The 12,531-nt window shown below is 39.2% G+C and overlaps 1 protein-coding gene across 1 annotated transcript; it reads left to right on the forward strand.

The window, feature by feature from the left end:
• Window positions 1-1,310: 1,310 nt before the first annotated feature.
• On the forward strand, window positions 1,311-8,048 carry lrrc18b (leucine rich repeat containing 18b). Its single transcript, XM_063893708.1, has 4 exons — window positions 1,311-1,498; window positions 4,894-5,019; window positions 5,825-6,086; window positions 7,264-8,048. Exons 3-4 carry the CDS (start codon window positions 5,829-5,831, stop codon window positions 7,687-7,689), a joined length of 684 nt encoding a protein of 227 aa, XP_063749778.1. The 5' UTR covers window positions 1,311-1,498; window positions 4,894-5,019; window positions 5,825-5,828; the 3' UTR covers window positions 7,690-8,048.
• Window positions 8,049-12,531: the final 4,483 nt, after the last annotated feature.

The raw sequence follows: 12,531 nt of genomic DNA on the forward strand, positions 1-12,531 counted from the left end.
GAGCCATGATTCACTCTGTTGTTCTGTGGCCAAGCAGCACTAATGACAAACAGCCTGTGTCAGTATGTTAAGATCACCAGCTGGCTGCCTTTCATTCATTTAGGTTTCCCAAAATGATGACATTATACTTAAATACCTCTCCAGATTGTTAACAGTCAGTGAGGATGGAGTTGCAGTTAATAATTAAGTCAGGATAAGTTTCCCCGTGGCAAACGAGTGGGATGTTTTGCTTTTGAGCGTGACTGTAAGCTAAAATGCATTACCAGATGTCTTCTTAGTCTCTCTTAATACAACCTGAGTTCTAAGTATTTCATTGATATCAATAATGACAATAAAGAATCTTACAATTATATTTGGGACCATGTATTCATAATGTGTTGCTATGAGTGTATAGAAGATCCAAAAGATTGCTTATAATTAGGTTAATAGAAATGTGTTTTTACTGGTGTTGTCATACAGTTTGCTAAATGAATATCCTCGGGCGAGTAGTGGAAACGATTAGGAGTACTCATGAGGAATGACTTATCACTCTACGTCTCATAATTAAGTCAAATACACCAACTAATCATGACCCGGTTATTAAACCCAATAAATGCAATTAACCACCCAAAAACACTTTCTCACAGGCCTAGTGAATGTCCTGTCAAGTCCATGTGAAACCTCCCTGAAGGAAACGTGGACTAACATTTACAGAAAGGAAAGGAGCTCTTTGAACTTGAAGCCCCGAAGCAAAGACAACACAACAGTAACATAGTTAGAGGGGAGCAAAGCCACATCCAGTCAGAGCTTAGATAAACACATGGAAGCCTCTGCCCCCGCGGTGCCAGCTTTCCTAAACATGTCCAGCAAGCTATCACTCATCTGTGCACCAAAAGCAGCTTGTTTTGCATTAGAAGGTCCAAACAATGGTTCATAAAGACGACACAGTTTGCAGGAAGGCTGGAAAAGGAAGACGTTTTAAGGGACACAATCTGGAGCAATGTGTCTGATCCTGAGCGCGATAAAACCCACTTCTGTCTGGCACCACTTATGTGTTGCTTTTACAACATTACATATCATGTGACTTAGCATGATATCATCTCTTGTAATGCACATAGTCATTTGTGTTTACACATGGGATGCTGTTTTTAGTCTTTTTTACGGGAAACTTTACGTGAATCAGCAGCTCATAAGACATTTGGCTTTCCTCTAAAAACTGTCCTTATAAAGCAGATTCAAGGGGAAGTGAGAGCTCCACACGAGAATAAAACTGGGAAGTGGTCAGTGACGATTCACCACCATGTAATGCTTTTAATGTGTGTGCTGTTTCATAACTCACTCAAGGAAATGAATTAAGAATGCATCTATGCAAACTAACAACAGCAAGTATTGTATTCTATGTTTGTGTTCATAAATATGGTGGTGACCTGCAGGAAGACGCTTCACAATGCTGTCAGGCAGCTGTGAAAGACGTCAGGAAGGAAGGAAATGAGTGAGAAAAGGGAGGAAGTCCTGTCTGGTATGTTAGTAAATGAAATACACGGATGATGATGTTGTTTATGACATCTGTGCTGGCTTTGTTCTCTATTATATTATGTCTTTATCTGCTATTTCTGTCACTCACATTGGTTTTTTGATGCCACTATCTGGATGCATGTTGGGGCCATTGTAAGTGAATATGCAAAAGCCAGGTTTATCTTGAGGAAGCCTAAAGTTACTAAATTAGCAGCTATGTTGGATTTTCAACAGTACAGTGGTTTAGTTCCTAAACTGTATTGCAATTAGCTTGTTAGTTTCTAAAAGTTATATAGCTAAGCAAACCAGGATTGTGTAGCCTGTTAGCTGCAGTAGGTTAGCTTGTATGATTGTTGTTTAGCTTATCAGTTTATAGCCAGTAAAAGCCACACGGCTCTGGCAAAAGCTAACTAGCATTTGTTGTGTAGCTTGTTAGCTACAGTCGGTAATCTTGTAGGAGTCCTAAATAGTTTAAGCATTTAAGTCAACAATATCCAACCTGAGCTAACTAGCATTTGTTGTGTAGCTTGTTAGCTACAGTAGGTAATCTTGTAGGATTGTTGATTACCTTTTCGTTTGCAATAGCCAGCAAAAGCTAACTTGCTGTTATTTTGTACTTTGTTAGCTACAGTAACCTTGTATGACAGCTTTCTACTACAGTCTCTAAGATTTAACTAACCCCTGCTAACCTTGTATGAGTGTTATTTAGCATGTAAGGCCTTGTCCACACAGACCCGTTAGTTTGTGCAACCGTGAAATAATAATCACGGTTGCATGGTCCGTCCACACGCAGCCGTGTTTCTGGAACACTGCAACCGTGACTGTTTTTACCCGGGGTCCGGAGGCGGATTTCCAGCAGTTGTGTGTGGACATGACAACCGCGATTATTTCCATTGTTTACGGCAGAGTTGTCACCGGCAGAGTTGTCACAAGCACAACAGGGTGATACAAATGGTAGAGGTGAGAAAGTTGAGGCTATTTATTGGCATGCTGTCGGCTATATTAGGATGTCATAGACCTAAAATGCCTTTTTTTTAATCGGCTTCCCAGTCGACACTTTCAGACATTTTCGTGACTTCATATTCAATGGTTACGTTGAGCAGCAGCTCCACCTCACTGTCTGTACACACGAAATTATGTGGCGTTGCTGCCATTGTTGCTACTGCATTTCCGCGCTTATTAACTACTCTGTGATTGGTTGAAATTGCCTTACCATTTCAACTTACATCGCCCCCTATTGCTTTGGCATGTGTACTACATGTATATTACATCACTTGGTGGATTTTAGTTGCGTGTGTACGCGGTATTCTTTTTAAACCACTCGTGTGTACGGAGAATTCATTTTAACAAAACTCCGGTGTCAGAGACTACCGGGGCGTTAGTAACTATAGCTAAGCCAAGTAGCATTTTATGCTGAGCCTGTTAGCGACAGTAGCTAACCCTCGCTAACCTTGTTGTTAAGTGTGTTACTACCATAGCAAACCTGTTTGTGTGTTGCCTGCTCACACACATTATTTTAAGCTACTTAAGATAAGGTATCAGTTTAATGTTGTGTGTTTTGTAAAAAAATAATGAGTGTTAAATAATTGTTTCCTTTACTTGCCGCCCTCGCTCGCACACACACACACACACACACACACACACACACACACACACACACACACACACACACACACACACACACACACTCCACTCACATTTATAATCATTAAATGTAATCTGAACTGCTGCGTGCAGTGGCTCACTCATTTAGGTCAGCACCATTTCCTCCAGTGTGAACCTCGTTTCTCCTGACCTGTGTTTCACACTGCTGAGGGAAATGACTCAGGCCTGTAGACCCAATTATTCTGTCGCCTGCTGGGTCAGGTGAATTATGAAGAAAGAAATAACACAAAAAACCTAATATAACTCCAATAAAACTGCAGGTCTGGTCTAAAAGGGTTGCTAATTAGGTTTGGGTTGTGTGTGTAGCGTAACATTACACATGTGGCATTTTGTGGCTACTTTTTCCAGTGCCTACAACACCATGGCTGCCGTTCCTTTGACAGACTCAGTGAAACAAACCCTTTAACCCAAGCATATTGTCTCCTCTGTGTGTGTCTACACGCACATGATATTTGCTTTTAAACGTGGTGTTGTTAAATGACCTGTTTATAGGATGGTGCACGCATCTAATAACCCGTTTCTAATAATGCCCTTTAACCAGAAACCGGATTATAGGGAAACATGGTGCATGCTATTCTGTAGGTCAACAAACAAAATAAAACAAAATGTGCAGATTTGTTTTTATGGGGAAGGCTTTATCTGCTGCACCATCTTGAAAAAACGTGTGCAAATTCTGCAAACATGAGAACCCAGGTTGTGTAAATCCTCTCAGTAGTTACACATGTGCTTCTCCTACTCTGACATGTCACGGTGTCAGTCCGTCAGTAATCTGAACGAGAGCTGATGGACCAGACAAGGGCAGGTTACATAACCTCTAGTACTGTTTTACATGGCAAACATCCATATTCAAGTTCTCTCAATCAACATTTCGAAAGCTAATTAAAGAGATGCTTCACCTGGCAACATTTGGGGATATCAGATAGGTAATCGTACTGATTTCAAGGTAGTGCCATGATACTGTAATGTGTGCCAGTACAGCACCATCTACAGGCAGGTGGGACATACTGTATGGCATTCTTTTCAGGTGAATGCATGAGGCTAAATTTAGACGAATGTGTAATGTCTGAGGTGATACGTTAGACTCAAAGCTGGCAGACATCTGTGTGTGGGTGTTTGCAAACCTTTTTCTTATTTTGAAACTGAATCAAAAAAGACTCATATTACAGTTCTGCATAGATGTCCTTATTAGGGAGTTTTAGATTTAGATTTGATGATTAATCGTTTGGTCTACATGTCTTTAAAGGTCTTGTTTTCAGTCCAAATCTCACCAATATTCCCTTAAATATACAACTACACAATATTTTAGAGGCTAAAACTGCATTAACTTTAACATTTAATCCATTTTCAATATACTTGATGATCATGTTTCTGTAGCTCGGCCAGATCAAGATCAAGTCTCACTGCTTCTTTTGAGACCAACTCTTTAGTCCCCCTAAAATCAAAGATCCGATTGACACCCTCATTTGTAATTTTCATTCGAAAGAGTCTAATCCCGGAGACAGTTACCGTGATCTTTCAAAACGTCTTCCAAACACAGACACAAACAAAGAGTCCTGCTGAAACCATAAAACCTCAGTTGCCTGGGAACAGAAGGAAACAAATCCCAAGTCCGGTAAAGTGTGTGTGTGTGTGTGTGTCTGACACACCACTGCAACATGTCAGCTTTTTCGTCCTCGGACTTCAGCAACCTCACCAGTTTTTATTAACACATCTCCTAATGGCACTTTGATGCAGAGTGGAGACTTCTCAGGCTAGACAAACAAACCCAGAGGTCAAGAGAAATTGTGTTTCCGGAGTCCCTTTGGTCCGTTTCTGGTTTGCAATGTGCTGGATCTAAGGAAGCAGACACCTGAAATGCTGGTTAGTAATCAAAGAGTTTATCATAAAAAGTGTTGCATAAATATGGGTAAAAACACATGACCATTACCTTATACTGAAACACTGCCTCTACTCTGATTTCTAAAACTTTCCCAGTGGATTATTAACTTTAAAACCTCCAACAAACGTATTAAAAAATAAGCTAGTTAAGCATCTTCTTCTCAGATATGAGCCAATTTTCACACACTCCCACAAGAGAAGTCTGAAAATAATTTCAAAATCCAGGTTCACATTTATTGTTCACATATTGGAGTCAAAGGAATAATGGATATCTCTTTTAATCGGTCCATAATTCTGAAAATATGGTCCAAAAAAATCTATTTTATCAGGAAATGAATGATTATCCAATACTAACTTTGGTAAAATAAGGATCAAATACAAACTCAAGTAGTTAGAGCTAGTGTAGTAAGTACCTAAAGATATGTTTTGGGTATTTCTTTGGATTTAATACTAATAACCTTTATTTGTATTGCACTTTACATGCATCAGATGTAGCTCAGAGTGCTTTAACAAGGCACACAAAAATAAAACACAATGAAAGGGTGAAATAATGAAAAGTAGGGCGATATCTTATTTTAAATACACAAGACTACAGCGCCTTGTGGTAATCTGCTTTGTCACGGAACAATAGGTGATAAGGATATTTAAGAAGAAAGGTAAAACTCTGTCTTCAGTTTCAGGTGACTGAACTGTGCTGGTATAACCTTACCTCTCAGAGAGTCAGCTCCTCTGGCAGAGTGCATCGCTGTTAACCACAGACTCCATCACTTCACTCCGTCTCCTGCAGCACGATGGCCAAGGGAAAGAAAAGCAAAGCAGCTAAAAGTAAGACCATCACCCTGAAAGCGGCTCAGGAGTGCGTGCAGTTCACTCTGGAGGGTAAACGTCGTCTGGACCTCAGTTTTAAGGAGGTCTCTGAGATGCCAAAGTGCCTCCCGAAGCTGTGTGAGGTGGACGAGGTGGACCTGAGCAGGAACCTGATCAGAAAGATCCCGGAGTTCATCGATTATTTCATCAGCGTCCGGGTTCTGGATCTGCACAGCAACTATGTGAGTCATGCATTTCATACTAAAACATAACATTTCAACTTGTAATACAAAAAAATAATGGCAGCAGAGGAAGTTTGGTGGAGATATCGTGAGTTCTAATTTTGACCCTGATATGGAATTTTGCCATACCTGTACACAAGTTTTCTCCAGTTTTGAGTCTCTAAGTCAGAAATCTCCACTTTAGTAGCACTTACATACAAACACTTTCCATGTTCATTCATATCTATATTCTGAGGGTTTCTACCAAAGGGGTTTGTTCAAATATCATTCAAAGCCTGATTTAGAGAGCATTTATGTCTAGAAACATGGCGGAAATGTGTGTTTTTTAGGGCTTTTTATAATTTGTTAAGTAATATAATTACATTTTGCCGGAAATTGTCTTTGAATTATAAAGGCAAACTCTTAGTTTGTCATCAAAACGAACCACAGAGTTATCCAATGGAGCTTTGTTGCGTGACCTTTCCACGTTACAGTGTTTAACGAGAAACTGAATGACTTTTTGTAATAGACGGGTGTTTGGTGTCTGATTGGATGCCATGGTGTCTGATCAACACTCTTCTTATATAAAAGTGTTGTTGCTAAATGAATTAAATGGGATGTAGCCTGATTTATAGAGCATTTTGTTACTAAAAACACCTGGCAAAATCTTTTTTTAAGGACCGTTAATTGTATTGTTTGGATTTAAAGAGACAGAAACTTCCTCTGGATAAACCTCACAATAAATCTGAAACGAGTGTACCAGCAGGTTTCTTTTTTTCATGGTTTATTGCACTTTTGTAAGTCTCCTTGGATAAAAATATTCAGCTAAATTCAATGTGATGTATCCTGAAATACAGAGCATTTTAATTTCTAATTTATAGAGATTTTAAGAGAAACTGCCTCTGCATAAACCTCAGGATGAAAAGAAAATGTTGTCCAGACGGTAACAATATTTGTTGTGTGATTGTGTCAACGTTTAACAAGTAATCTAACATCATATTACAAATACATTATTATATATTTGTAATATAACTGTCTAACTGGATGCTATGTCTAATAAAGACTCTCCGCCCTCTTCCTGTAAAGCATTTTCTATAAAAATGTGCACGTTACAACAAAAAATGTAATTAAAGGTTCATCACCAACACCATGAAATAAAGCAGGTGTAATACAGAATGTGTTATTGCTCTGTCTTCAGCTGGAGGAGCTCCCTGCGTCCATCGGCCGGCTCCAGAACCTGCTGGTCCTGAACCTGTGCAACAACCGTCTGTCCAGCCTCCCCAGCGAGATGGGCCTGCTGAAGAAGCTGCTGACTCTCAGCCTGGGGATGAACCAGCTGGACGCCCTCCCCTCCTCCGTCGCCGCCCTGAAGGAGCTGCGGCACATCGGCCTCTCGGACAACAGGTTCACCCGGGTCCCCTTCTGCATCTCCAGGCTCAACAAACTGGAGCGGGTCAACCTGGACCGGAACCCCATCGTCCCCGAGGATGCATCCAATGCGTCCAATAACATGGAGAAGCTTTACCTGGTGAAGGAGAGCGTCCTGTGTGAGGACTGCCTCAATAAGTGCCAGACTGAGAGGAAGATGGTGGAGGATAAGGAGAACTGGGAGAAGACAAATTGACTGGTGAACCACGATAAGAAAAACACTTTATAGGAACTTTACTCACTCAAGCATAGTGTACTGTACCCTGTATAGTAAAGTGGTTTTAAGTAGAACTACAGCACCACCTGCTGTTCTGAAACATACAATAGTCAGCTGTTTAAACCCCCACTAGATGTCCATGATGCACTATAGTTGGTTTTAATGGAGCTATTGAGTGTTTAGGCCAAAGACGCTCATCATTTTTCACGCAGGTTTTCTACTTCACTTGCATTTTTTTAACCAACAGGCCATCTCAACCTGATGAGGATTTTCAAAATAAAGTGTCAGATTCTTAACATTTGCTTTTTTTTTTAAAATATATGCTTATATGATATGATACGCTGCCTCTTGTTGATAGATAAAAGAGAATGAAGGTTCAATAGTTTATTCTAACTAACTATTGAAAACCCAGCGAGATCTCCATGATGCATTATAATTGGCTTTAATAGAGCTGGTATGTAAGCAGTGTTTTGGTCAAAGACTCTCATCATTTTTAACCAACATGCCATCTCAGTCTTTGTTAATACAAATGAAAGCTTACAGTTTGTTGATCCATTTTTTAACAACCTTTGAAGACACATTTACACTTCTAAATACACACATCCTGTACACAACATGTCAGCAGACTCAACCTAAAGACAATGTTGGTTTAACAGATTATTTTAACTGTGCTTATTAAAAAGAATCCTCTGTTAAGAAATTAGACGCACTGAATGCTCCACTGATTTGATCCAATAAGCAACTTTTCTGTTGTCTCACTATGACTACATTACGTCCAAAAGCTCAGCTGGTGTCTTAACAATGATGTCCTTCTGCCTCTGTTATTCCTCCAGATCTTTATCACGAGCTTGAGATCAATTTATCCACACCAACGCTCAATACAATCTGAAAACAGTGAATTACCTCAGACAAGTCGCCTAGTTTTCGCCACGTTGCTGATCTGCAGAGTGCTGAGCAGACTGAATTAAGATCTGTGCAGATAGAGGCATTAGTGAGCGAACAGCCTGGTATCGACTCAGCCATGAAGTGAGACTGATCAATGGTACAGGGAAACGTGACGGGACACAGCACAAACATGTGGTGAGGTAAAGGCATCAAAACTGATTAGAAAAAGAAGGTTGATTCAGAGACAACACTGTCGTTCTGGGTGAAAATCAGGTCTTTGATTGACTTGTCCATCCAGCGGTCTTCTTACATTTGGAACTTTGATTAGAAATGTATTTTTTTAATGTCAAAAACAAACATAATCTGTTTACCTGAAACCGAGACTAGGCTGGTTAAGATATAATGTCTAATTCCTGATGGATGGAGAATCAAACCATTCTAAACAAATATAAAATACATATATAGTGGATGGATAATCAGACACCTTTTTAATCCCTGAGTTTCTGTCAGAGTCTCCAATGTGGAATGAAAGTAAATCATTTAAAAAAAGAAAGATATAATTATAATATTATGGATGTGCAAAAGAAGCCTGTTAAATAAATAGGTAATAAAAGTATTAATATTAAAATAAATTAGTCAAATGAAATAGAAATATTTTTACAAAACAAAGTAAAATGTCCATTAAAATATAAAATAAATAGAGCAGTATTTATATGAACACATACAGTAAGTAAAAATGTGCACATTGTACTACAACATACAACAATATATACAGAGTTGTGTTCATACTTACAAGGTAGCAATGATGAATTGCACAACGGTAACAAATAGTAGTAGTTTTCAACTGGTACATAAACGATTCCTCTACAAAAATAAGTAAATACCTCAAATCTATGATTGTGATGATATCTGTTTATTTATTGTAAGTGTATTTTTAGTTTGTGTACAGCTTGAGATACGAGTGCAGCTAAAGCTAAAGGTCGGTCACAGCTGAGCAGCTCGATGCTCTTTGGGCACCGCTCCCGGACACATGGACACAGTCAGTGTTATTGAAAATCAATTCACACTCCTGCACACTCCTGAACACACACACACACACACACACACACACACACACACACACACACACACACACACACACACACACACACACACACACACACACACACACACATATAGATGTGCTGTCTTTTTGTTTCTCCCTGCTTTTTCTTCAGCCAATCCATCATCCTCTCCTTCCTCCCAGTAGCTCTCCATGTGTCAATCACACACAGACACACACACACACACACACACACACACACACACACACACACACACACACACACACACACACACACACACCAGCACGATGAAAAGAAACAGGATTGCTGCAGGGGCAAAGCAACGTGTCCACAAATAGAAGCTAATTAATGTGGATTGCATGGCTCTGGCTCTTTTATTGGCCAAAATTGAGGGCACTTTTGGACGCTGTTACAAAATAAGGAATGAACAACAGTTAAAATTTCCGATTTCCGTTAAGCTTCTTCCACCTTTTGCTTTTTCCGTTATCAAAGGCTCTTTATTCAAAATGAAATGCCTACCCGTTAATGTTGAGACATGAACAGGGCCTTGTGATTCAGCTGCATGGCTTTAAATAAATCCAGCTAAATTGACATTTATTAAATAAAACATGTGAATGTTTGCAGTTTTAATATCCATCCTTCGTATTTAACAGCACTTAAACATGTCCTGCAATTTTTCATTGAATTACGCTTATTTATTCAATCTTTTCTTCATCACACAATTTTCAAAAAGAGTCACAGCTAAAATGTCATAAACCAAAGAAAACAAATACTGAAAAGATGACATTAGAATAGCAAAAAGAAAAATGACGTATATGAGGTCATTGATTCTGCAGTGCTGGAGGAGCTGTAATTTCCCCCATGCAAACACATAAAGGTTGTTTCTCTTTAAGTCATGACCACAGTGAGACCAAGTCGTTGTTTTTAAAGTAAGCCTCAAGTCAATGCACCCAGTTCTCATTTTTTATTCAGATTAGGTTCTTTAAGGTTCTTTATTTGATGCATTTCAGGTTATTAAACGTCATCATTCATTCCATATCTCTGATCACCACCAGTACCGCTTGAATAAGCAAATGCTGTCGTAGCTCATAGATGAAAATGTAAATGGGCTTGCACTTGCACAGACATTCATATAAAGTTTGATATTAAAAATGACTCATATTTGTCTGAATGTAAACAGCTCCACATACATGCCCTGTGTTTCACCCTTATTCCTGTTGCTGCTAAAACACCTGAATATCCCTAGGGGGATCAATAAAGGTTTATCTTATTGCAACTCATAGACGTACATCATTGTATTAAGCCTTCAGAGATAGTCTTCAGAAAAATGCTTACGTGCAATACCTCCAATCAAACCAAAGGACTGAGTAGGAGAAATGAGACTGACAGAAACCCAGTCAGACAGGCAGAAGGTTTCCATCCCTTTAGGACCCGCCACAGTCTGATGTCCTGTCAGCTCCTCTCATAACCATTAGTGAATGAAGTCATGGCACTAATTGTCAGAGACAGAGCAGGGAGGGAGGCTAATGGGGGCAGAGATGGGGCGAGAGAGAGACTTAAAGACAGACAGAGCTCAGGGGAAAACACCTGTCTGCTGTCTCTTCAGTCAGTCACACTCCTGTCCTAACGAGCATTTTCTTTCTTCTAATTAAGGATGGGAGATGAGAGCTTCAGTCAGTGGACGGCTGCTTATTAGAGACAAGGACACGGTTTTAGTGAAGAATTTCTTTGATCCATGTCCTTAGTGCTGTGTTTGACCTTGTATGCCAGACAAAGAAATATCAAATTACTCATACGGTTTGAGAATACATGATTGTGTTACTGCAAGAAGAGAGGTGACTAAATCAACCCTTATACTGAAGAATACACTGTAGAATTACTGGTAGTTGGATACAAGTGTGGTAATTGCATTTGCTCGCAAAAAAACCCCAAACCTATTAAATAAATAAAAGTATTAATATTTAAAATAAATTTGTAAAATAAAATTAGAATATTTATACAAAAAAACAAACAAATTAAAGTAACAAGTCTATTAAAATGATTTATATGAATGAATACAGTAAGTAAAAGTTAAAATGTGCACATTGTTCTACAAAATACAACATGTTTATTACAATTAATGAATAAATGTGATTGCATTTGCTCGCATTTCTGTACCACGCTCATTTTTTGTTATGGCCTTTAGGATTTCTTATTAATTTCAATTGTTTGTATGGATATTATGTATAAATATACTTGAGTTTAAAAGTATATGTATTTTTTTGTTTTTAAAAAGGTTAAGTTTAAGTCATATCTATCTTTAAAAAAACATGACTCTCAGTCATTACATTGCTGTAAGTTGCTGTTACGAGTAAAAACCTAAATAATTACATCATGTTGATACAAAGTTAGCAAAAGTGTACCTGAACAAGTCAAATAAAATACAAAAGGGTTGAATCTACTTTAGATGACCGCTCGTTTGCGCACCACCCATGCAGCACGTTCAGTGATACAAATCAAACACACCCACCATGCGGCCTACAGGTGCATGCTAGCTCCGGCTAACATGCTAATGCTCACAGGTGACTTCTGCTGTCACTGAGAAACATTTAGCTGCTGTGAGGAGTGTGAGGACGTTCTGCTGTCTGTAACGATATATCTCACAGTGTGTCTGAAGAGGTCGTTCATCTTAAAGTGTTTCAAGACTTTAAGGAGTGCACGGGGGAGATGACGTTAGCATTGGGAGTAGCCTGGAGTCAGGTGAACCTGCAGCAGGAGGAGGAGGACACAGGTACCTGCAGACAGGTGAGTACAACAACAACTTGTGATGGGCACCACACTGTAAAACCTCTGTGTAAAAGTGTGCATCTCTCTTTTTGATTGTATGGTTGCA

The sequence above is a fragment of the Eleginops maclovinus genome, chromosome 10 (genome assembly GCF_036324505.1).
Source record: "Eleginops maclovinus isolate JMC-PN-2008 ecotype Puerto Natales chromosome 10, JC_Emac_rtc_rv5, whole genome shotgun sequence".
NCBI lineage: Eukaryota > Metazoa > Chordata > Actinopteri > Perciformes > Eleginopidae > Eleginops > Eleginops maclovinus.